Source organism: Kogia breviceps, chromosome 1 (assembly GCF_026419965.1).
Source record: "Kogia breviceps isolate mKogBre1 chromosome 1, mKogBre1 haplotype 1, whole genome shotgun sequence".
Classification (NCBI taxonomy): Eukaryota; Metazoa; Chordata; class Mammalia; order Artiodactyla; family Physeteridae; genus Kogia; species Kogia breviceps.
The window spans coordinates 66,568,465-66,593,895 of NC_081310.1; the positions used below are offsets into that span (position 1 = coordinate 66,568,465).

Genomic DNA, 25,431 nt, shown 5'->3' on the forward strand with positions numbered 1-25,431 from the left:
GATCGAAGCCCGCCGTGTCTAACTCCCTTGGGGCATTTTTGCCCTAGATTCAACCGAATCTGGCGCTCTCCTCAGGCTGCCAGCAACAGGTTTTACTCAGTTGTTTGTCGCCCCTAGCGTCTAGCGTAGGTACTGGCAAAGGGCGAGCAAACTACTTACAAGATGAATTTAGTACTTTTACAAAGAGAAACAGATCTCAACTCTTCCCACACCTTCCACCAAGCCAGTAAGGAATCCAGATACTCCTAAATCCCAATTCTTCCATAAAGAGTCCAAGTTTTGAAAAAGAGATGGAAACAGATGAACTCAGCCTCAGGGCATGGGGTGGTGGAGAATACAGGGGTCAGATGGGCGCGGCCTTCTCCGAGTGGGCGGAGCGCGTGGGAGGGAGCAGTGCCCTCTGGGAAGAACCCGGAGGGAGACTTCTGACTTTAAGCAGCCGTGTGTGCGTGTGTGTGCGTGTGTGTGCGTGTGTGTGTGCGCGCGCGCGCGTGCGTGCATGTCTGTGTCTGTCTAGGGGGAGTTAATGATTTACCAGAGGCTCATTTCACAACTTACCAAGGGTCAAGTTCCCTTGGGCATGTACAAGTTCGATCTTCTGGGCTCCTCACCCCTTGCCAGCTTCCACCCGGAAGGTCCCCCAGGCAGCCCGCAGCATGATCTCCATCACCGAATGGCAGAGTGAGTGCGAGGGGACGGTGCTCGAGGGGGCTGGCTGGACCGGCTAGGGTGGGTGAAGATGCAGCCCCTCCCAGCCGGGATCTTTCTCTGGGGAACCTGCAAGGCGACCTCTGGAGCTAGTGGCTGGGAGCTGCCCTGTTGGCATCCTTCAGGCAGCAGGGCCTGGACTGGGTGTGGCTCCCTGCCTTCGGGGGGGGGGGGGGTGGTTTGCCCAGGTCCCCAGGTAGCCAGAGGCTGGTGCCTGGAGGAACTGGCAAATTCACCACTCAGGCTGGTCCCTTCCCCATTCAGGATTCTTAAACATGGGATACTACAAGGGTGGACCCGGAAGGCCTCCGCCTATTGAGACATCTTTCCCCCACAAACTCTTAGGGTATCCTGTGGCTCTGGCTCCTTCTTATCAGAAACTAAACTCAAATCCCCTCCCCAAATCACTCTGTCCTCACTCCTAAATATCTTTCCCCTTTATTCAGGGAAGAGGGCAGGGAGGTACTCCCAAGGTCCAGGAGAAGTGGTGAAAACTGTGGCTCTGTAAGTTTCAATTGGGTGAGTTACTTAAAGCCAGTGTCTTATCTGTGAACTGGAGATAAGATTCATTCATTCACTGGACAAATTTGTCTCCTTTATGCACTAAGCACTGTTTTGGGCACAGGGTATGCAACAGTGAATGGAACAGACATATTCCCTGCTTATGTTCCAGAATGAGGAAACAGGTAATTAGCAGATGAAGTCAGTATGTAGTATGTCAGATGGTGATACCTCCCTCTGGACAAAAATAAAACAGGGTAAAGAGGCTTGGGAGTGCGGGGTAGGAGGGGTAACTGTTTTGTATAGAGTGGTCACTAAGCTTACCTGGGAAGGTACTTTTATACAGAGACCCATAGGAAGTGAGGGAGCAAAGTCACGCAGCTGTCTGGCGGGAGGGGGGGAAATGTTCTAGGTAGAGGGGACCGCCAGTGCAAAGGCCCTGAGGCATTAGCATACTTTGGTGTGTTTGAAAAACAAGGAGGCTGGTGTGAGTGGAACAAAGTGAGGAGGGGGAGAGCAGTAGGAGGATAGTCAGGGGGGTTACTCAGAGGCCAGGCTGTGTAAGAATTTTGGTTTTATCTCCATAAAATGGGAAACCATTAGAAGGTTTTGTTCAGAGTAGTGATATGATCTGCTTTTATATATATATATATATATATTTTTTTTTTTTAACATCTTTATTGGAGTATAATTGCTTTACAATGTTGTATTAGTTTCTGCTTTATAACAAAGTGAATCAGCCATACATATACATATGTTCCCATATCTCTTCCCTCTTGCGTCTCCCTCCCTCCCACCCTCCCTATCCCACCCCTCTAGGTGGTCACAAAGCACTGAGCTGATCTCCCTGTGCTATGCGGCTCCTTCCCACTAGCTATCTATTCTACGTTTGGTAGCGTATGTATATGTCCATGCCACTCTCTCACTTTGTCCCAGCTTACCCTTCCCCCTCCCCATATCCTCAAGTCCATTCTCTAGTAGGTCTGTGTCTTTATTCCCATCTTACCCCTAGGTTCTTCATGACATTTTTTTTTCTTAGATTCCATATATATGTGGAAGCATACGGTATTTGGCTGAAGCATACAGTATTTGTCTTTCTCTTTCTGACTTACTTCACTCTGTATGACAGACTCCAGGTCCATCCACCTCACTACAAATAACTCAGTTTCGTTTCTTTTTATGGCTGAGTAATATTCCACTGTATATATGTGCCACATCTTCTTTATTCATTCATCTGATGATGGACACTTAGGTTGCTTCCATCTCCTGGCTATTGTAAATAGAGCTTCAATGAACATTTTGGTACATGACTCTTTTTTTTTTTTTTTTTTTTTTATCTTTATTGGAGTATAATTGTTTTACAATAGTGTGTTAGTTTTTCCTTTACAACAAACTGAATCAGTTATACATATACATATGTTCCCATATCTCTTCCCTCTTGCATCACCCTCTCTCCCACCCTCCCTATCCCACCCCTCTAGGTGGTCACAAAGCACAGAGGTGATCTCCCTGTGCTATGCAGCAGCTTCCCACTAGCTATCTAATTTACATTTGATAGTGTGTATATGTCCCTGCCACTCTCTCACTTCGTCACAGCCCACCCTTCCCCCTCCCCATATCCTCAAGTCCATGCTCGAGTAAGTCTGTGTTTTATTCCCGTCCTACTACTAATCTCTTCATGACATTTTTTTCCCTTAGAGTCCATATATATGTGTTAGCATACGGTATTTGTTTTTCTCCTTCTGACTTACTTCACTCTGTATGACAGACTCCAGGTCCATCCACCTCATTATAAATAACTCAGTTTCATTTCTTTTTATGGCTGAGTAATATTCCATTGTATATATGTGCCACATCTTCTTTATCCATTCATCTGTTGATGGACACTTAGGTTGCTTCCATGTCCTGGCTATTGTAAATAGAGCTGCAATGAACATTTTGGTACATGAGTCTTTCTGAATTATGGTTTTCTCAGGGTATATGCCCAGTAGTGGGATTGCTGGGTCGTATGGTAGTTCTATTTGTAGTTTTTTAAGGAACCTCCATACTGTTCTCCATAGCAGCTGTATCAATTTACATTCCCACCAGCAGTGCAAGAGGGTTCCCTTTTCTCCACACCCTCTCCAGCATTTATTGTTTCTAGAGTTTTTGATGATGGCCAATCTGACTGGTGTGAGATGATATCTCATTGTAGTTTTGATTTGCATTTCTCTAATGATTAATGAGGTTGAGCATTCTTTCATGTGTTTGTTAGCAATCTGTATATCTTCTTTGGAGAAATGTCTATTTAGTTCTTCTGCCCATTTTTGGATTGGGTTGTTTGTTTTTTTGTTATTGAGCTGCATGAGTTGCTTATAAATTTTGGAAATTAATCCTTTGTCAGTTGCTTCATTTGCAAATATTTTCTCCCATTCTGAGGGTTGTCTTTTGGTCTTGTTTATGTTTTCCTTTGCTATGCAAAAGCTTTTAAGTTTCATTAGGTCCCATTTGTTTATTTTTGTTTTTATTTCCATTTCTCTAGGAGGTGGGTCAAAAAGGATCTTGCTGTGATTTATGTCATAGAGTGTTCTGCCTATGTTTTCCTCTAAGAGTTTGATAGTTTCTGGCCTTACATTTAGGTCTTTAAACCATTTTGAGCTTATTTTTGTGTATGGTGTTAGGGAGTGTTCTAATTTCATACTTTTACATGTAGCTGTCCAGTTTTCCCAGCACCACTTATTGAAGAGGCTGTCCTTTCTCCACTGTACATTCCTGCCTCCTTTGTCAAAGATAAGGTGACCATAGTGCGTGGGTTTATCTCTGGGCTTTCTATCCTGTTCCATTGATCTATATTTGTTTTTGTGCCAGTACCATACTGTCTTGATTACTGTAGCTTTGTAGTATAGTCTGAAGCCAGGGAGCCTGATTCCTCCAGCTCCGTTTTTCGTTCTCAAGATTGCTTTGGCTATTCGGGGTCTTTTGTGTTTCCATACAAATTATGAAATTTTTTGTCCTAGTTCTGTGAAAAATACCAGTGGTAGTTTGATAGGGATTGCATCGAATCTGTAGATTGCTTTGGGTAGCAGAGTCATTTTCACAATGCTGATTCTTCCAATCCAAGAACATGGTATATCTCTCCATCTATTTGTATCATCTTTAATTTCTTTCATCAGTGTCTTATAATTTTCTGCATACAGGTCTTTTGTCTCCTTAGGTAGGTTTATTCCTAGATATTTTGTTCTTTTTGTTGCGATGGTAAATGGGAGTGTTTTCTTAATTTCACTTTCAGATTTTTCATCATTAGTGTATAGGAATGCCAGAGATTTCTGTGCATTAATTTTGTATCCTGCTACTTTACCAAATTCATTGATTAGCTCTAGTAGTTTTCTGGTAGCATCTTTAGGATTCTCTATGTATACTATCATGTCATCTGCAAACAGTGACAGCTTTACTTCTTCTTTTCCGATTTGGATTCCTTTTAGATATTCTTATATTTTTAAAAGATCACTCTGGGTGATGGATTGAGAATAGACAGACTGTGGAGGGGTGGGGTCAGCAATAGAGAGACCAGTTTTGAGGCAAGAGATGGTGAAGGAGACCAGTTCCAAGGTAAGAGGTGGTGAAGGAGACCAGTTCCGAGGTAAGAGGTGATGGAGGAAACCAGTTCTGAGGTGAGAGACGGTGGAGACCAGTTCTGAGGTGAGAGGCAGTGGAGACCAGTTCAGAGGTGAGAGGTAACGGAGGAGACCACTTCTGAGGTGAGAGACAGTGGAGAAGACCAGGGTGGTAGCAGCAAACTGGTGGGGAGTAGTCAGTGCTGGATCTGCACTGAGGAAATTTCTGAAAGGATTTGCTGATGGACTGGTTGTGGGTTGTGAGAGAAAGAATTCAAGAATACCTCCAATATTTTCAGCCTGAGCAATTAGAAGGGTTGAGTAGGGGGGAAAGCAGGAGTTGGGTTTTAGACATTTCGAGTTCGATGTCAAGTAGGTAGTCAGGTATATTAGTCTGCAATGGAGAGAAATTTGGGAGTTGCCAGCGTAAGGATGGTATGTAAAACCATAAGATCTCCTGGGCACAGTTTCTCAGCCTCCCCACTACTGACATTTGGGGGCAGAGTAGTTCTTTGTTGTGGGGGGAGGGGGATCTGTCCTGTCCATTGTAGGATTTTAGCAGCATCCCTGGCCTCTATCCACTAGATGGCAGTAGCACACTGTCACTCCCACTTGTGACCATCAAAATGTCTTCTGTTACCAAATGTCCCCAGGGGAACAAAATTGCTAACCTACCCATCAGCCCCACCCCCCTCCACCCCAAGTTGAGAAACACTGACTTAGGGCAAAAAATAGAAGAGCGCTGAGGCCTGAGCCCAGGGGCAAGCCAACATTAAACCAAAATGTGCTAAGTTCTATGAAGAATGTGCTAAGTCAGTCCTACAAAGAGAAAAAATATGAGGGAACCAGATTAAGTCGGGAACAGATAGTGGACCAGGTTTCCCTGAGAAACCGACATTTGCGTTGAGACCTGAAGGAGTGTGTGTTGGGCAGATAGCAAGTGGGGAGAAACCGCACGTACAAAGGCCCTGAGGCAGGAAGGCTCGTCATGGAAACAATGATGTGTTCGGAGTATGGCAGGCAAGGGCGGAAGATGAAGTTGGACAAGCAAGCCTAGGCCCCATCATGCAGGGCCTGTAAGCCAAGGCATGGGTGGGAGGACACTGTTGCATTCTAAGCCAGTGGGGAGCCGTGATGGATTGTACGCTGTGCTAATATGAGCGGATTACATGTTTTCCAAGGCCCCTGACTGCTGTGTGGAGAAGGGATAAGAGGGTGGCAGGAATGAAGCAGGAAGACTACCTGGGGATGTCGCAGGAGTCCAGGAAAGAGATAATGGTGGCTTAGAATTAAGTGGTACGAGTGGAGAGAAATGGACAGCTTTCAAGATACATTTAGGACGAAGAAGCAATAAAACTTAGCTGTGGATTGAATGGAGGAGGGGTGGTAGGAAAAGTGAGGGAGACTCAGTGATGGCTCTTGGGCTTCTGCCTCGAGCTGCTGAGTGGGTGGTGATGACATTTCTTTCATTTGGGGAAAACTGTGCCAGGTGCAGCTTTAAGGAAGGAAAATCAATAGCTCAGTTTGGACCTGTTGAGTTCAAGATGCCTTGGAGAGAGAAAAACATGCAGATATGCCAAGTAAGCAGCTGGATAGGAGTTTGGAAGCTCAAAGGAGGCATGGACTAGAAAGATAAATATCAACATTGTCAGCACACAAGAGACACTTAAAGATGTGGAAACTCGTGTGAAACTAGAATGAGAAGAGAAATGAGCTGGAGCTGAAGCCCTGAGCAATTCAAACCCCAAGAGAAGAGAAAGAAGTGGGAGCTGGCGAAGAAGCCTGGGAAAGAGTGGCCAGAACAGCAGGAAGAAATCAAGAATATGGTGTCACGGAACCCACCACAGGATATTTCAAAAAGGGAGTGGCCAACTGCTGACAGATGAGGACCGGCCCTTCTCCTTTGGATTTGGGAACATGGACATCTTGGGAGGCCCAAGCAAGAGGCTCTCTGTAGAGGGGGTGGGGGCAGAAGTGGATCGGACAGGGTTGGTTAAAGGCACTTTTTCTAGAGCCTGTCTACTGGGTTCACACCCTGGTTCTGCCAGCTGCTGGCTGTGCACCCCTGGGAACAGGTTAAGACCTCTCAGTGTTTCCGTTCTGTTTGTGAAATGGGGCTAAAGCATACCCATAGGCAGTTATGAAAATTAAACGAGTTAATACATATAAAGTGCTTAGACTGCCTGGCACCATGTGTTCATTAGTGTTAACAATTATTACTATTAATCACTGTTATTAATTCTGAAAAGAGAAACAAGGCTCTTTCTCTTCCCCTTTGCCTCCTTCCTCTTCCTGAACAATTCAGTCCTAAAGCCATGAGGTAGCAGGGGGCCCTCGCTGGGCTGGTGGGTTCACACTGGGGTTTGCCTGGTGCCAGGCCAGGGGGAGGGGGGGCATCCTGGAAGGGGTGGGGTGGAAACTGGAGAGTAACTTTATGGTGGAGGGGCCTGCAGACTCCGCCTTGATGAGGTACTTAAAGAAACGTCATTCAGTAACAGGTCAAATTGGAACTGTGCATCACCTAATAGATGCAGTGAGAAGAACACAGCATCACCTCTTGTTGATATCTCTGCATAACCTGAATATAGTCATGAGGAAACATCAGACAAACCCAAACAGAGGGACAGCTACAGAATAACTGGCCCAAATCTTGACCTTGACATGTCAAGGTCATGTCAAGGAGAGACTGAGGAACTGTTTCAGACAAAACAGCCTGAAGAGACATGGCAACCACATGCCACATGTGATTCTGAACTGGATCTTTTTGCCGTGAATATGACTGTGACAACTGATGAAATCTTAATGGGGTCTGAGGGTTGGATGGTAGTAATGCATCAGTGTTAATCTCCTGACTATGACGTTGTGTCCTGGCTCTATAGGAGAATAAAGGAAACCACAGCCAAGTATTCAGGGGTGATGAGATAGCCGGTGGCAACTGCTTTCAAATGGTTCAGGAAAAAAATTCTTTGTACTGGCAAATTTTATGTCCATTTGATATTGATTTTTTAAAAAGAGGGAGAGGGACTTCCCTGGCAGTGGTTAAGAATCTGCCTGCTGGGCTTCCCTGGTGGCTCAGTGGTTAAGAATCCACCTGCCAGTGCAGGAGACGTGGGTTTGAGCCATGTTCGGAGAAGATCCTACATGCTGCGGAGCAACTAAGCCCGTGCGCCACAACTATTGAGCCTGAATTCTAGAGCCTGAAAGCCACAACTACTGAGCCTGTGTGCCACAACTACTGAAGCCCATACACCTAGAGCCCTGCTCTGCAACAAGAGAAGCCACCACAGCGAGAAGCCCGCACACCACAACGAAGAGTAGCCCCCACTTGCTGCAACTAGAGAAAGCCTGTGCACAGCAATGAAGACCCAACGCAGCCAAAAATAAGTAAGTAAGTAAATAAAAAAATAAAAAAGAATCTGCCTGCCAATGCAGGCCACACAGGTTCGAGCCCTGGTCTGGGAAATCCCACATGCCGTGGAGCAACTAAGCCCACAAGCCACAACTACTGAAGCCTGCGTGCCTAGAGCCTGTGCTCTGCAACGAGAAGCCACGGCAATGAAGCCCATGCACCACAACGAAGAGTAGCCCCCTCTCGCCACAACTAGAGAAAGCCCATGAGCAGCAGTGAAGACCCAACACAGCCAAATAAACAAATAAATACATAAATTTTTTTTAAAAAGAGGGAGAGAGAAAGTGAACGGTATCTGAGGCTCCCTTGCATAGCCTCAGACCAGAGGGACCCATCTGTCTGCTTCAGGGGATATTGCTTTCCTTGGAGCTGTAGCTGCTTTCTGGAAGCAAGAAAGACATTGAACCTGGCTTCAGTTAGTGCTGCAGGGTGGGGTCTGAACAGGACTTCTGAGCAGCCATCAGCCCGGTTGTTCTCTGCAGTCTGGGAGGGGCCCCACTTCTCACCAGGTGGCGCCCTGGAGAGCCAGGCCTCTCTGGAGAGTTCCTTCAGTCTCCCAGCTGTTCTCTGCCCCAGAGCCTGGAGACTGGGTGACCTCCAGCAAGGGGTGCGCCGCCCCAACTGTCTGCATCCTGGGGACGGTGGGCTGCAGGCACTGCTGTCACTCCTGGTGATGTGTCCCATCCGCCACGCTTTCTGCCCCAAGAAGAACTTCAGGAGCAGAGCCCCTGGCTGGTAATTTGACTGAAATCCCACAGCTACTCCACAGGTGAGAGGCAGAGCAAGGTCTGAGGCTTGTGTGTGAGAAAGACAGTTTCTGACCCTTTTCTGTGGGGTTTTGTGTTCACAGTGCAGTTTCTCCACTGAACGCTGGAAGCACTAATTGTGGCCCATAAAGAAGGCTGCCTCCATTGCAGAAAAATTCTGGAAATGCACCAGCCCTTGAAGGGCAGTGTGGAACAAGTCGGAAAAGTAATAACCATACAAGCCAGCAAATCATTGTTGCAGGAAAAAGTATAATGTGGGAGAGAAGACATGAAATATGAATTTGAGAAATGTATGCTATTTCTACAAAATGAGTAAGAGGCTGTTACTTCAGTGTTTACAGGATGGGCATGTGGATATTTTAACAAAACAAAATGAAAACCCAATAAAATGCCCATGTTATGTTTCCACACAAAAATATCTACTAAGGGAGATAGAGCGGAAGGGTGTATTGTCAGAACTGACCTATTTTTATGGTGAGTGTAAGCTAATAAGAGATCTTTATAACAGGCATAAAAACTTAAAATACCTTTGTCATTCAGATTAAAGAAATATGGTTGTGGTCTTCCTCCACAGTACCCTGGCCCATGTAAAATTATCATGACAAGATAGATGTACTTCTAGATCCTCAACTTATTGTCTCTGAGGGTAGAAAAATCATGCAACATGGAAAGACAGAACACAACCTTCATAAGACCAAGGGGGTTGTGCTCTACCCAGTGTCTTGGGTTCTAAGAGATTTAATTCAGGCAGGCATTCTAGGAGATGGAAATAGGAAACAAACTTGAATAGATTACAGAGATTTGTCAGAAACAGGAGGCATCGTCATTAGTAACATATGGATTCTGGGCAGGGGGGTGTGGGGGTGTGGGGGTGTTATGCTGAGAGAAATGATGTACTGGTTCCTAGCAAATCCAGCTCAGCCAAAAGGGAGACCCAATTAGACTGGCATTTTTCTAGAATATGAGTTGAACGAGGTTTTAATCCATAATTTGAACAATAAATCTCATCTCTGTATTTTTAATGATCTTTTTTTTTTTTTTTTTTTTTTTTTTGCGGTATGCGGGCCTCTCACTGTTGTGGCCTCTCCCGTTGCGGAGCACAGGCTCCGGACGCGCAGGCTCAGCGGCCACGGCTCACGGGCCCAGCCGCTCCGCGGCATGTGGGATCTTCCCGGACCGGGGCACGAACCCGCGTCCCCTGCATCGGCAGGCGGACGCTCGACCACTGCGCCACCAGGGAAGCCCTTTTAATGATCTTTTAAAGAAGTCCTTTGGCCTTATTTCTATACTGGAATTGATCCTAATCCTCTTAAGATCTGTATGGTAACAGATTAGGAAAGATTAACTACCTACCTGAAAGACTATTGTGTTTCATTTTCTTTCAGTTGTAAATATAATTTAGCCAGTAAGCCTAATCTTCATAATTTTGTTTTTGTTTTGTTTTTACAGTTCTGCCTCTTTTTTTTTTTTTTTTTTTTTTTTGCGGTACGCGGGCCTCTCACTGCTGTGGCCTCTCCCGTTGCGGAGCACAGGCTCCGGACGCGCAGGCTCAGCGGCCATGGCTCACGGGCCCAGCCGCTCCGCGGCATGTGGGATCTTCCCGGACCGGGGCACGAACTCCGTGTCCCCTGCATCGGCAGGCGGACTCTCAACCACTAGCGCCACCAGGGAAGCCCAGTTCTGGCTCTTAACAACCAGACTTTTAACAACTTTTTACAACTCTCTGTAGAAACATGGCAATAATACCAATTTCATAGAGATTGTAAGGATCAATTCTAAGATGTTAGTTAACAAGCCCAGTAAAATTTTACTCTTTAAAAATTACCTGTGTTTTCTTTGTAAAAGTTAAGCCATTTTTAATAAAGTTATACATGTTGTAGTTTTAAAAGGCACTCTTGCCCTAACCCTATTCACCATATAATTTACAGCAAAAAGAAAATAAGGCATTTTAGCTATATTAAGTAAATAAAGCAAGTTGCAAAACTGTATATACAATATAAACTTAAAGTTGTACCTCATCAGTAATTTTTTAAAAGGAAGCAACACAGTTCCATTTACCATAGCATCAAAAAGAATAAAATACTTAGGAATAAACCTAAATAAGGAGGCAAAAGGCTTGTACCCTGGAAACTACAAAATATTGCTGAAAGAAATTTTAAAAGACACAAATAGGTAGAAAGACCCATATTCATGGATTGGAAGACTTAATATTGTTAAGATGTCAATACTACAGAAGGTAGTCTACAGATTCAATGCAATAATCTATCAAAATCCCAATGGCGTTTTTTGCAGAAATAGAAAAATCCATCCTAAAATTCACATGGAATCTCAAGGGATCTTGAATAGCCAAAGCAATCTTTAAAAAGAAGAACAAAGTTGGAGGTTTCAAAATTCCTGATTTCAAAACTTATTACAAACCTACTGTAATCAAAACAGTGTGGGACTGGCATAAAGACAGACATAGAGACCAGTGGAATATAAAAGAGAGCCCAGAAATAAACCCTGGCATATATGGCCACATGGTTTTCCACAAGGGTGCCAAGACCGTTCAATGGAGAAAGGACAGTCTTTTCAACAAATGATGTTGGGAAAACTGGATATTCACAGGCAAAAGAATGAAATCGGACCCATACCTTACACCATATGTAAAAATTAACTCAAAGTTCATTTTAGCTCTAAGTAAGATCTAAAACAAACTCTTAGAAGAAAACATAGGAGAAAAGCTTCATGATGCTGAATTTGACCATTATTTCTTGGGTGTGATACCAAAAGCACAGGCAACTAAAGAAAAAAATAGATACACTGGACTATATGAAAATTTAAAACTTCTGTGCATCAAAGGACACAATCAAAAGAGTGAAAAGGCAACCTACAGAAAAGGAGAAAATATTGGCAAATCTTGTATCTGATAAGGGGTTACTATACAGAATATACAAAGGACTCCTACAACTGAACAACAAAAAACCCCAAACAACCTGTTTTAAAAATGGGCAAAGGACTTGAACAGACACTTCTCCAAAGAAGATATACAAATGACCAACAAGCACATGAAAGATACTCAACACCACTAATCATCAAGGAAATGCAAATCAAAACCTCAATGAGATACCACCTCACACCCCTTAGGATGGATGCTATCAAAAACAAAACAAAGCAAAAAAAACAGAAAGTAACAAGTGTTGGTGAGGATGTAGAGAAGTTGGAACCCCTTGTACACCACTACCAGGGATGTAAAGTGGTGTAACTTCTGTGGGAAGCAGTATGGTGGTTTCTCAAGAACTTAAAAGTAGAACTACCATATGACCCAGCAATTCTACTTCTGGTTATATACCCAAAAGAAGTGAAAGTAGAGTCTCGGAGAGATATTTGTTCACCCGTGCTCACAGTAGCATTATTATTATTATTTACAATAGCCAAAAGGTGGAAGCAACCCACATGCATCCACAGATGACTAGATAAACAAAATGTAGTATATGCATACAATGGAATATTATTCAGCCTTAAAAAGGAAGGAAATTCTGACACATGCTACAACATGGATAAACCTTGAAGACATTATGCTGAGTAAAATAAGGCAGTCACACAGAGACAAGTACTGTATGATTCCAATCATATGAGGTACCTAGACTAGTTAGAACCATACAAAGTAGAATGGTGGTTGCCAGAGAGAGCGGGGAACGGGGAGTTGTTTAGAGGGTACAGAGTTTCAGTTTTGCAAGATGAAAAGAGTTCTGGATGTGGGTGGTGGCGATAGCACAACAAGGTGAATGTACTTAGTACCACTGAACTGTATACCTAAAAATGGTTAAGGTGATGCATTTTACTTGTATTTTATTGTAATTTAAGATAAAATCCATTTAAAAATGAAGCAACACAATGAATTGTCATTTGTTGACTACCAGAGTGGCACAGATAAAGTAAAATTAACAATTCTGTGTGATGGAGGGGGTTTAAGAGAAAGGGAACTTCATATCCTAAGTAGCCTGCATATCTGTGCTGGGCTCCCTGGCTCTGAGCCAACTCCTGTAGTTCAAAGAAGGAAGAGACACAAAGCAAAAGACACGCTGTTGCTGGGGCCCACCTGTGGCTGAAGTTAGGATTCCGAGGGAGGGGTTTGGCAGGGCAGCCACGATGCTGGCTGGGGTGTAGACTCCGAGGTGAGGAGCACATTTCTGGTCAATAACTTCTCTTTCCCAGTCAAGTGCGAGAGGCCGTCATCAGAAGGCTGGGAACCGGGGCAGTTTAGAGAAGGAAGGAGACACTGTGAAGAATTGCTCAGGAGGGCAAGCCTCCTGAGAAATAGGGCAGGCCAGCTGGGCAGTCCTGAGACACTTTGAGGATATGGCTGTGAGTTTTCAGTGGTACCCTTTGGCCCTGGTGTGAGTTGGGCATCAAGCGGCTCCCAAAAGCCAGAGGCCAGGAACAGAGTAGGCAGAGGGTTGTGTTCAGCCAGAGACCCAACCCTGATAATGACCTAGATGACATGGCATTTGAAGACAAGAGGAAACTGAAAATAGAAAGTGGTGAGAGTATCACTAGCTACCTCATAGAGATGTTGTGAGGACAGGATGCCAGAGTATATAGAACTGACCAGCAGTTTCCAGGTGCTAAACATAGATTCGTGCCCATCCTTCCCTTCCCCTCCTGTCATTCCCTGAGAGCACAGAAGCCAAGATTCCTGGATGGCAGTGGAGCCACGCCATCCCCCGCCCCCTAGAGGGCACCTGTCCAGCGGCAATGGGGGGGAGGTTCCAGCATCCCAAGCTGCTCCCCAAAGCCCATCCCACCACAACCTCCTTGCCCATTGCAGAGATTGGTGTGGGCACCACCGGCTTCGGCATCTTCTTTATCCTCTTTGGAATGCTCCTGTACTTTGATTCGGTGCTCCTGGCCTTCGGAAACGTGAGTCCCCAAGCCCTGTGAACCTCCCTGAGGTCTCCGTTGCCGGGAGGGTCAGCCCTGAGTTTATTCAGATCGTGCCCATCCAGGTGCTGGGCACCACCAAGCCCAGGCAGGCAAGGGGTGGCTGGGGATGGATGGTGAAGCCTATGGGGCACAGAGAATCTAAGGACCTGGATTCTCGTGCCAAGCTCTGGGCAAGGCCCTGAGGGTACCAAGATGAATCAGACGCCCATCAGAATCCCACCTCCTAGGGACAGGAATGTCACATCAACATACAGCACTGGGGAGGAAGGCAGGGGCAGTGGTAGAGTCACTGTAAGATAAACACATCTAATATGAAACAAGGTGCTTGGAGAAAAGAGAGCACGCCCTGTGGGAGAAGGATGAAAAACAATTTAGAAAAATAAATGAGTGAGGGGAGGATAAAGCACTTCCAGGTGGATGGAACAACAAGAGAAGAGGTATGGAGAAGGGGAGGGAAAGCATGGAACGTGCTGGAAGAAAGCCAGAGAGTTAAGTTTGACAGGAGGCCAGGCACTCTTAAGGGATCCTTAGGAGCCAAGCTGAAGGTGGTGACAGGGCCACAGAGTGGAGGGCCTGGAGAATGCTGCCACAGGCAGGAGCCCTGACACTGCCCTGTGACTCTGGGTGTGGCTGCCTAAGCTATTTAGGCTTCAGCCTTCACCTTCGTAAAATGGAGAGAATCTCACTATCTTTCCCATCTTACTTAGGAGGTGTGATGAGAAATGATATCATATAAGAAGAAGTGCTTGGGATCCAAGAAATTGGGTCGAATTGGGTGATAAGCTAGAGACTTTCAAGGTCTCCCGGTCCACCCTGCCTCCGGGCACTTCTGTTCCTAAGCAGTTCAAATGACTCACCCTCTCCAATATTATCCCTCCTTGAAGAGTTAGCAAGTCCCGCCCCAGGCCTGATGCGTGGCTCCAGGCCTGGCCCCTGACCCCCGAGGGAGCAGAGGGGGCCAGTGCGTTTGTTCTCACACCCACCCCCTCCCTCTCCCACAGCTGCTGTTCCTGACCGGCCTCTCCCTCATCATCGGCCTGAGGAAGACGTTTGCCTTCTTCTTCCAGAAGCACAAGCTCAAGGGCACCAGCTTCTTCCTGGGGGGCGTGGTCATTGTGCTCCTGCGCTGGCCCCTCCTGGGCATGTTCCTGGAAACCTATGGCTTCTTTAACCTCTTCAAGTGAGTGCAGGTCCCCTTCCCCTGGCTGGGCCCACCAGGGCCTCTGAACGGCTGAGATCAGGCTCGGGCAGCGTGACCAGCAGTGCATACAGAAGCTGGACTTTATCCTGCAAGAGACAGGAGCCTCGGAAGGGTTGAAAATGGGGAGGAGCATCAGGTGGACACCAACCGTAGGCTGAGGGATAAGTTGGAGGAATCAGCCCATCCATCAGTAAACATGGAGTACCTGCTATGTACCCATCCCATCACCAGGGAGGAGACACAGGACCTGCCCTCAAGTCTGGCAATCCAGACAGGGAGGAAGGGCAGTGAACTAAAATCTACTAAGCCCCTCACAGGCACCAAGCATGCTCACAAGCATCCTCTCATTTTGTCATCTCCACAACCCACTGTAGGATTGTCCTCTACTTGCAGATAAGGAAACCAATGCTCAGAGAGGCTGCCCCTCACAAGGTCTCACAAGTAGTATGCAAAGGATCTGAACTTGACCCAGGTGTCTCTGGCTTATGTTCCCATATCCCTCGGCCCATCCAGAGTCAGCCTGGGCCTGGTGAAAGACACGGTGGAACTCAGCGAAGGTGTGTGGCCTCCATCAGGGCCAGCGAGGTGTCCCAGAGGAAGCAGGACCTGAGACAGGCCTTGAGGGGTGGGTTGGGTCTCAGAGAAGACTGAAGGGTCCTTAAGGAGAAGAAAGAAAAAGGATACTGAGGAAGACCATCTCTGGGGCACTGTGGAGAGAACAGGGGTAGGATGTGGGCTAGAAGAATCATGGCTTATGGACTCATGGGAAGGAGCTGTGGACCAGGAACCGTAGGTTCATTGGAACCATCAGCTTGCTCAGTGTAGCCTTGAAAACACCTGATCAGCCCGATGCCCTAGACTTCAGAGACATCGTATAGTGTGGTTGCAGGAAATGAAATTCTCCCACATGTGTTCTGCCATCCATTATTTTTCAATGATGTCATTATTCAAACAGGCATTCATTCAAATAGTCAGATATATAAAAAGTACCTACTACGTGCCAAATACAGGGCTAGGTGTAGGGATATGGCACTAAACGAGGAGAACTTCCTGAGGAACTTGCAATTTAGTGAAGACTAACTCTGACAATAGTTACCATTTATTGAGGACTTGGAAGTGTGAGTGGGGCCACTCAGTAGTTCTAACCAAAAGTAAACCTTGAGAAAGACACCTTGCAGCAGCATTGAAGGGGAAAAAAAAAAAAACCCAAAAACCTCAGAGCTATAAGAGACCTCAGAGACCTAAGCGAACCTCAGGGACCTGAGGCCCAAGGAAAGGAAGTAGCTCAGCCAGAACTCAGATTTCTGCTCCCCTTCCCACACCAACCTCCGTGCCTCCGAGCCCTTTGAGGGATCACCCATCCATGCCAGGGGGTGTGTGGTAAGAATGGGGCGCCGAGGCGTGGGGGAGAATAAAGTGAGCGCAGCCTCCAATAGGGATCCATGCCTGGAGCCCAGGAAATCTGCAGCAGGCGGTACACACCCGGTCTAGGGAGGAGAAGACAGTGACAATAATAAAAATAAACATTTCCCAAGCATTTCTTTGTGTAAGGCCCTATGATGTAGATACTATTATTATTAACCCCATTTTACATCTGGAAATAGATTCAGAGAAGTGAAGAAATTTGCCTACATTTATACAGCACCAGTGAGTGGTAGAGCCAAGATTTGAACCCAGGGAGTCTGACCTCAGGGCCTTCATTCTTAACTACTCCACTTGGCTGCCTCTCAAAAAAACAGGGGTGCAGAAGCACGCCCGCCCCCAGTGCCCAGGGGCCCATTCTCTTGGGTGCCAAAGCTGGAGCCTCTGGGGGGACCTCAGCCTCACTGGCCTCATCCTCCCCTCTGGGGCCATCACTGACCACTCCCTCCACCTCTCTGCTCCTAGGGGCTTTTTCTCTGTCGCCTTTGGCTTCTTGGGCAATACCTCCAACATCCCCTTCGTGAGCATGGTAAGTGGATTATGCATGTGGCTTGGTGGCGGTGCCTTGGGGTGGGGGAAGCACACGGACTTAGTGAAACAGCTGCCCCAGGTGCAGTGGACACTTCCCCATCTCCCCTCAAAGCCCCTTCCCCAGGTGGGCCAGCCTCAGCTCCTCTTCCCCTCCCTGTACCTTCTCCATTTGACAACAGCAGATGAGATGAGGGGTGTGAGCAGTTGTGCCAAAGGTGTGGGTGTAGAGAGCGGTGTTTGTCAGTAGCTCCCTATTAAAGCCAAAGAAATGGAGCCTTAGGGAGTCTAGGTGACCCAGCCAGAAAGTGCCAGACTTCTGGAGAGCAGGCTGAGTCTTGGCCCCAGGCAGAGAGAGGATGTGTGACAGCCAGTGACAACAGGAAAAGCAGGTGGCAGATTCTGTCCTCTCCTTGGGGCAGGCATGGGGCAGTGGTCCCTAGCCCCTGCCCCTCCCTTTCTCTGAAGCACTGGACAGAATATAAGCTCCCTGAGAAGCCCAGAGAGGCTCTAAGCCAGCACCTTGACATGCCCGCCCCCTGGACACACCGCTGCTGTCCCCTCTCCATATCTGCGCCTGGCACTGCTCCCTGCTCTCAAGGCCAGCTTCGTAATAACCTAGATATTGAGTCTGCTCCGCACTCTTTGTCTGGAGTAATGATTCTTGGCTCCCACAGCTGTTCCGGAGGCTTCAAGACACCAGCTCAATGGTCTGAACAGCAGAGATAAGCTGCTTGAACTTGGATCATTGGTTGAGGGGGCTGGAAAGGAAATGGGGGCCACCCCCTCAGGCCCCCACCCCACACTGACTCATCTCCCCATCATACCCGGACCTCTCCAAGTCCAGAAGGAAGGATGGAGCCGAGTGACTGACCTCAAATCCCCAAGTTAACGCAAGAAGCTATCAGGACAGTTGGGAGCAGAGATCCAGGTCCCACCGAGATTGAACGGGGATCACACCCCACCCTGTATTTATCAGAGGAAAAGCAAAGATTAAATCCCCAAGCTGGGGCTTCCCTGGTGGCGCAGTGGTTGAGAATCCACCTGCCAATGAGGGGGACATGGGTTCGAGCCCTGGCCTGGGAGGATCCCACATGCCACGGAGCAACTGAGCCTGTGCTCTAGAGCCTGCGCTCTGGAGCCTCTGGTCTGCAACAGGGGAAGCCAAGACAATGAGAAGCCCGCGTACTGCAACAAAGAGTAGCCCCCGCTTGCCTCAACTAGAGAAAGCCCATGAGCAGCAACGAGGACCCAATACAGCCAAAAATTAAAAAAAAAAAATTAATAAATAAAAAAATTAACAAAAACATCCCCAAGCTGAAATGTGCCTGAGACCCAAAGTCAGTGTCTCTAGCCCATTTAGTCCATTCTCTGACTCAGGGCAGGCCCACACACATGGCAAGACGCAGGCCTGCTCTCATGACCTATCATTCTTACCCTCGTGTTTACTAGTCCTAATGAGTGAGATAATATGTTTGCAAGCCCCTGTTAGCAGGAGGTATTAAACAAGTGATGGGTATTAATCCCCATCATGGTGGGAAGTGCTTCTCAACCATTAATTAGGTGGATGTCTGCACAGCTCACCCACCAGGTAGCCTCTGTACTGAGGTAGAGACATAGCCCCTACCTTCCAAGGGCCCCAGTCTCTGTCCTGGGAAGCACTTCATTCAAGGGTAAAGCGCATCCTTGCAGGCCCAAGAAAGAGACAGGAGTACCCCACAATGCATACATTTAGTAAGTCTCTGTAAGGGTCCCTGTGTCTGTATGGAGCAAAGGAGCGGGTGCTGAGAGTGCAAAGGGAAGGAGACCTGCCCCACTTCAAAGCGAGGCTCACAGCAATTCCAAAACGGTGTGATCGAGGTGCCACAGGACATGACTGTGGGGCTCCAGGAGCAGCACCTCCGAACACACTGCAGCTGGAAGGCACTCCTCCAAGTTCCCTTAGTGCTTCCCAGGTACGCCCACCTTCTAGAGCTGCAAAGGTGCTGCTTTCTTAGCCAGCTGCTCACATAACCTGTCTCACCCATCAGACCTCTGCATGTTCATCTCCAAACCCTGTGCTGAGCACATGCTCAGGAATTGCTTGCGGAAAGAAGGGAGGAAGGAAGAAAGAAAAAAAGAGACAATCCCCCCATACAGTCCCAGATCCCAGATCCCAGATCCCAGCCCAGGAGCCGCCTTCTGGTCTGAGACCCCAACTGAGCTGCCAGAGCCGGGAGCACAAGGGGAGCAAGGAGCCCCCGGGGCAGACTGTGCCACCTCCTCCCCCTTCCTCCCCTGCATCCTGCTCACTTGTCTGGAGGGGGAACATTGCACGCTGACACTCCGCCCCACCCCCCAAACAGTCCATTCCCATGTTGTTTGGGGCAGAATGTGTCTTGGAGTGGGTCTGGGGAGAAGCGGTGAGAAGGCTGGAAAGAACTAGTGGCAATCAGAAAGCCAGCCTTGGAAGGCTTCTGGACGGGCACAAAAAGGCTGATTTCAGTCATGAGAACCAGGAGGCGGGAGTCAGCCGTCATCGGCTCGGCTCGGAGCGCCGTGCTCTCTGAGGGGGTCTGAGGAGGAGGGAGGGGGAGGCAGAGGTGGGCCTATGCCTGGAGACGTCACCATGGGCTTTATAAAAGGGACGTGACCAAGGAGCTGTTGACAGCGAGCCCAGGAGCCCATCTTCCCTCCCTCCAGGTGTTCACTCACCCAAGCAGTGTCATCACCTCGGAGACCCCTCAGGACGGAGCCAAGGCAAGGTAGGTGCACTACAGCACCCACACCAGGGGAGAGGTCTGGCCGGACCCAGGGAGGCTCCCAAGCTGGGAGCAGGAATTCAGTTCCAAGACTGACAGAGGTGTCCCAGGCAGGCCAAGGGGGTGCCGATCTTCCCTGATTACTTGGCTGGGCAGATTATTCTGGGATGTCTGGGTAAATAACGTCGACTTGCACTTTATGAAACCAGGACCTCGGGGATTCTTTTCTGTAGAAAGAATGAATACAGCGAATGAACTCTCTGGCTGGAACGAGAGGCCACAGAAGCTTCTGGAGGGAGCTGGGGAACTCCTGGGGCTCACAGGCTCAATAGGACTCCTCCGGGCAGTTCCCTGATTTGTGGATGGCAAACACAAATCTAAACAAAGAGCCCCTGTGTACCCTGCCAGCCCTGGCGCTAAGAGATGGGATCACCCCAGAAGGGAGCTGCCCCCACCCCAAAAGCTTTCCAACCAAGCCTGGAATTCCTGTTACTCTCTAGGTACAAAACCCCTGGGACAGAGAGACCACAAAAATGCCCACAGCAGGACAGCCCCTCATGCCCCCTTGGAAGCTGATGTTTCTTTTCCAAACAACTCAATTCTACCACATGAGTTAAAAGCCCCTGTGCTGGGCAGTGAACCAAGGGTTGGGGGAGGGGTGTAGGTATGTGTTGGGGACAGGTAGTGGGGGAAAACCAAAGTTCTCATGGTAAGTGCCACCTGTGATGGGACGGAGAGGGTGCAATACGGGTGAGAGGAGCATGAAGAAGGAACACTACCTTCTAACCACGCAGCCTGCCCTCTGCCCCCTTCCTCACTCACCGTCCTGCTCTGAAGAGCAGCCTGAATGCTCCATCTGAAACGCTAACCTACACACATTCCCCTCTGGCTCACACCGCTCCGGGATGAAGCCCCTGGTGGCGCCTTCCCCTGCCTCATCACTCACTCTCGCTCCAGCAAAGTTTCACCCTCCTGGCAGGCTGGAGGGCCTGCACTTCCCTCCACACCCAGCTCCAGCTCCCTTGCTGGGACTGCCTTCAGTGCTCAGAAACTCAGCTCAGGTGCCACCCCCTGCAGAAAGCCTGCCTGGACCCTCCAGATCAGGCTCCCATGGGCTCTGACACACCCCCAGGCCTCCCCACCCACCCTGTACTCACGTGCCTCCAGCCTATGATTTACCATGTTATTTTGAGATGATTCTGATTACGACTCAATTTCTTGTGCTAGATCTCAGGGGAGGGCCTGGGGGAAGCAACACTGTGTCTTAGCACACCTGTGCACCCATAGCATCAACCAGGTGCTGCGATCAGGAATGATTTCTGAACTAACCTGGACCCTGTGCATCCATGGTCTGAAGCCACAGAAGCAATGGTTTTACACTGTTCTCTCTAGTGGTTTTACACTGTTCTCTCTAGCGGACTAATCCTCTCTCTACTCCATGCCCCGCCCAGGCCTTAAGGCAGGTGCAGAAAGCCATGGTCTGGGTTTCAGGGTGTCACAGAGTCAAAGTCTTCAAGGATAAGTGACCATTTGAGGGGACAGTCGGTGACCAGTCCGACTCAATGCTCTTATTTTTTACACGGAGCAATAAGGTCTAGAGATGGGAAGTGACTTGCTCTTGTCTCACAGGGAGGGAGGGTGGAGCTGTGGCTAGATTTGAGTCCTCCTGATCCTATTCTTACTCTAACCCATGCCTGCGTCCTGGTGGCAGCGGGGAGTGGGGGCAGCAACAGAGAGATGCGTGGGGCTGAGCCACCGTTAGGAGCTGACGGGCACACATGACAGTCCCCCCGCCCTGCCCACTTACCCCTCGACCACAGAGGGAGGCTCGAGCCTTTAGATCTGGCACCCACTCCCTTCTGCTCAGCCTGCAGTGCTGCCTGGCTCTCCACCAATTTGTCTTTAATCATATTTGGACAGTCTCAACGTGCCTGATGACTTTTTCAAAGAGAAATCAGACTTGGGAGCTGGAAGAGCTGGGGGGGCGGGGATGCGAGGCGAAAGGGGATGAAGAGGGGGTCAGAGTACACAGCTCCCGGCTCAACAGCCAAAATCATGAAGCCCATTAAATTCATATCCTCTCAGAGACCACGGGGAATAGAATATGGAGACAGGTGACCTGATAAATCAGGGAAAGTTGTTTTCTCTTTCCTGAAGTACAGGCAATAAGACAATTTAATGACGGTTTTCAAGGCTATGAAGGGTTATGAGAGCAAGCAAGATGATTGCCTCTGTCTTCCTTTTTCTTGAAAAAGGAAAGGAATTAAGTTCCCATTACAGCAGGAGGGAACTGGGCCAGGTTTGGGAAAGGCACATTCGAGCAGGGAGAGTGGAGCACAGAAAGTTGTCATTTATGCAGAGCCCAGCATGGAGGGAAGAAGTGCCTGCTCCCAGGCTCCAGAGAGCAGGTTGGGACCTCAGCGTCCTCCATTCAGTGGGACTCCTCGTCCCACTTCACTTCACCTTTCCCTGCTCACTGCCACACTGCATCTCATTCCTTGTTTCTCCAACATTCCTCTCAAGCAAACCTGAGATTCAGAATCCTGGCCATTTTCCAACCCAAGCAGTCCTACCCCCTCCACTGATATGGAACCTTCCTCCCTCCCTCCCTCCCTTCCTTCCTTTTCTCCTTCCTTCCTAACCTTACTGGCCTCACCTGCAGGAAGCCCTCCCTTATGATGCTCACCTAGCATGAGTTCAGCTTGGACTATTCGGTGCAAGTGGTCTCAGTCCCATTTCCATGCTGTGTCTGTTCAGCCTTATCCCTCCACTGGGGGCCTCCAAAGGCAGGGGCTGTCTCCTCCCTTCCGGGGGTCCCACTTCACCTGGGCTCTGCCCCACGACCGCCCCAGAGGGCGTGCCTATCCTAGTCCCTCCTCTCCCTTTCTCTGTCTTGGTCCCAGGACACTTCCAGGACCAGGATGAACTCACTGGTTTCTTGGCAGCTGATGCTTTTCCTTTGTGCCATCTCCTTCAGGGAGACATTAGAAAAGGCGACGCCCATGGAGAATCCTAGAGCCACAGGTATGTGTTGTCTGGGAGGAAGGGTGGGAGGCAGCAAGTGAGTTGTTGCAAAATGAGAGTTACCACATTTTTCAGATATGACTAGCCTCTTGATGTGAATTTAAAGCTGCATTTAATGGAAACCTAAGACTGATACATGCAACACATTGAGGGGCCTCACTAACCTTGCGAGCAAGGAATGACTTGCCACTGTTACAGACATCAGGAGGCTCACCCAGGTTCAGGTGCTCGTTAACCACCGAGCTCCTGCATGGTTTGCTCTGCTCTCCACCAACCACCTCTCTGTGCAGATGTGCTAGGAAGGAATTTACTAAGCAAGTTTGTCTTATCAGTGACCTCAGTTCCTTTATGGGAAATTTGACAAAAAAAAAAAAAGCCTACACAAAAGGACAGATCCTTAATATCTGTCAACATTATGAGTTCTTTGTGAAACTGATGACCCAGAGAAACTGAGGCCCAAAGAGGTAAAGAAACGTTCCCAAAGTCGCTCAATCCAATGCTGCAGAAAACCCAGCAGGCACTGAGCTCCCGAAGAGTGCCCTCTACAGGGCATGAGCTAGGACAGTGCTTATCCCCAAGTCAGGAGGGGGGTTTAACACTGCTGGGTGGTCGGCTTAGCCTCTGGGGACCTCAGTTCCTCTAGCTATGGAACTTGCAGCATTCTCTCTATACACAAGATATCACTGTGCCCATAAGCTATCCCAAAGCAAAGAGAACATGGCCCTGGGTGTCCTTTGCCAAGTGTGTCTTCTCTCCTGGGATGGGGCGTTCTTTCTGAGTGAGGGAGGATCCCCCAGAGAATAACATCATCACTGCCCTGGGGACATTGAGCTCTTAGCTCTTTTTGGCAAAAGCTTTTAGGTGATGCTAAAAACAATAGCCTAAGCAGTGATCCTACTGCTGGGATGGTGGCTGTAGCTAGAAAGGAAGTCATTGTCCCTCCCATCTCAGCCAGGCCCAGGGCCCTCCTAGGAAGATTATAACTAACTCTGGACCATGCCCACTCTTCTCCAGAGTATGCCAGGGCATTGAAGAGCAGGGCTCAAAGCCAACTACCCTGCACCCAACACACACCCACTCACACCCCAGACCTCATTTCCACTGATCTGCCACAATTTGCTGGGGTCATTGTCTCCTGAGAGCTAGTTGCACTACTTTACTGCTAAAAAGTATAGTGCACTTAATGATAATGAGCCTTGCATGTGAAGTGCCTTCCAAATTAGGCTCATTAACCCTCAGTATGAAGGGGAAAGATTATACCTGGAGTGGGGGAGGTGAGCTGGTTGAGGCGACCCAGATAATTTCCCTTCTTTGTTGAAGTCCTTATATAGCCTTTTAGGGGTCACACTTGTTCGGGGTGTGGAGGCACAATAGTCTTAGCTTCACTTGCTTCATTTCTGTAACTACAAGCCTTTCATTAGCTTTTATATATTTAACAAGCATTTTTGAGGCCCTAGTATGTGCAAGGCACTGTTTTCAAGACTGAGAGACTCAGAGATGAATGAACATGGATGGCCCCAACCGCCCTAGGAGCTCAGTCTAGTGGGAGCCTGATGCAGGGGCGGGACAGCCAGAGGGCCACGAAGAGGAGCAAAGCTGGGTGTCCAGCAAATGCTTGAGTTTTCTTTATTTCCAAGCTCTACCCTGCTTGCTTCCTAAAAAAAAAAAGTAATTCAATATAAAAGACATTCAAGACAATTCTGTAAAACATTTGAAATCAAAGCTATGTTGAAGGAAGGAGGAGCAAATGGCCTAACCACCCAAGCTAAGATGCTGCTGAGTTTGGAGCTCTGAGCTTCCTAGGGATCAAGGAACAAAAGGGAAACAGAGGATGGGGATGTGAGTAGGTGTTCCAAAGCCGTCTTTCCCGGGCCCCGGGCTCACGTCGGCCTCTCCCTGTGGCTCTGTCCTAGGCCCGCGGCTCAGACCCCCGGCGCTCCTGGCCTCCGGGGCGCAGAGCCCGCGGTGCGCGGAGAGGAAACCCGCCGCTGCCGGGCCGAGCCCTCGGGGGACCTCGCTGTGCCCTCCCCCCGAGAGCTCCGCTGGGCCCCAGATGCCGGGCCTGTGCGCCCCCCGCAGTCGCCTGATCCCCGCCCCGCGCGGCGCGGTACTGGTGCAGCGGGAGAAGGACCTGTCTGCCTACAACTGGAACTCCTTCGGCCTACGTTACGGAAAGCGACAGGCTGCGCCGCCTGGCCGCCGCGGCGGAGGCGCCGGGCGGGGCTGAGCGCGGAGGTGCGGCCTTAGACCTTCCAATCCCGGACGCGGATCCGAGCGTGGCTCGGGGCCCGGTCTGGGGTCGGGGCAGTGGGAGGGGCCTGCAGCTTCTTTCCTGAAGCAATAAAGGAAATGCTGCCGTCTCACCTGCTTGTGACCTGTGGCTAATTTTTGCAAGCGGCGCGGATGAGATTGCTCCCCTTCTCTCTCAGTTGGATCTTCAGCTGGTTTTTCAAACTAGAGGTAAAGGACCAAGTTGTTTTTTCCCCCAATTCGTGACAGATCGGTACTTTTAAACACACACACACACACACACACACACACACACTGAATCTCTATAAGACTTTTAAAAATAACTAAAAAGAAGCTCAAATTGGATGCTGCTTGGGTGGTG

The 25,431-nt window shown here is 48.6% G+C and overlaps 2 protein-coding genes across 2 annotated transcripts; both read left to right on the forward strand.

The window, feature by feature from the left end:
* The first annotated feature begins 408 nt into the window (after positions 1-408).
* Positions 409-18,364, forward strand: GOLT1A (golgi transport 1A). The gene is made up of 5 exons (XM_059072815.2): positions 409-681; positions 13,789-13,880; positions 14,906-15,084; positions 16,993-17,056; positions 17,733-18,364. Exons 1-5 carry the CDS (start codon positions 657-659, stop codon positions 17,769-17,771), a joined length of 399 nt encoding a protein of 132 aa, XP_058928798.1. The 5' UTR covers positions 409-656; the 3' UTR covers positions 17,772-18,364.
* A 1,274-nt stretch (positions 18,365-19,638) lies between these two features.
* On the forward strand, positions 19,639-25,182 carry KISS1 (KiSS-1 metastasis suppressor). The gene is made up of 3 exons (XM_059069229.2): positions 19,639-19,799; positions 22,700-22,820; positions 24,734-25,182. Exons 2-3 carry the CDS (start codon positions 22,718-22,720, stop codon positions 25,045-25,047), a joined length of 417 nt encoding a protein of 138 aa, XP_058925212.1. The 5' UTR covers positions 19,639-19,799; positions 22,700-22,717; the 3' UTR covers positions 25,048-25,182.
* Positions 25,183-25,431: the final 249 nt, after the last annotated feature.

Excerpts from the sequence above, each read along its gene's own strand:
- GOLT1A (XM_059072815.2), top strand. The coding sequence starts at position 657 with ATGATCTCCATCACCGAATGGCAGA. Across the intron at positions 682-13,788 it reads CTCCATCACCGAATGGCAGA|AGATTGGTGTGGGCACCACC; the intron begins GTGAGTGCGAGG and ends TGCCCATTGCAG. Across the intron at positions 15,085-16,992 it reads GGCTTCTTTAACCTCTTCAA|GGGCTTTTTCTCTGTCGCCT; the intron begins GTGAGTGCAGGT and ends CTCTGCTCCTAG.
- KISS1 (XM_059069229.2), top strand. The coding sequence starts at position 22,718 with ATGAACTCACTGGTTTCTTGGCAGCTGATGCTTTTCCTTTGTGCCATC. Across the intron at positions 22,821-24,733 it reads GGAGAATCCTAGAGCCACAG|GCCCGCGGCTCAGACCCCCG; the intron begins GTATGTGTTGTC and ends GCTCTGTCCTAG.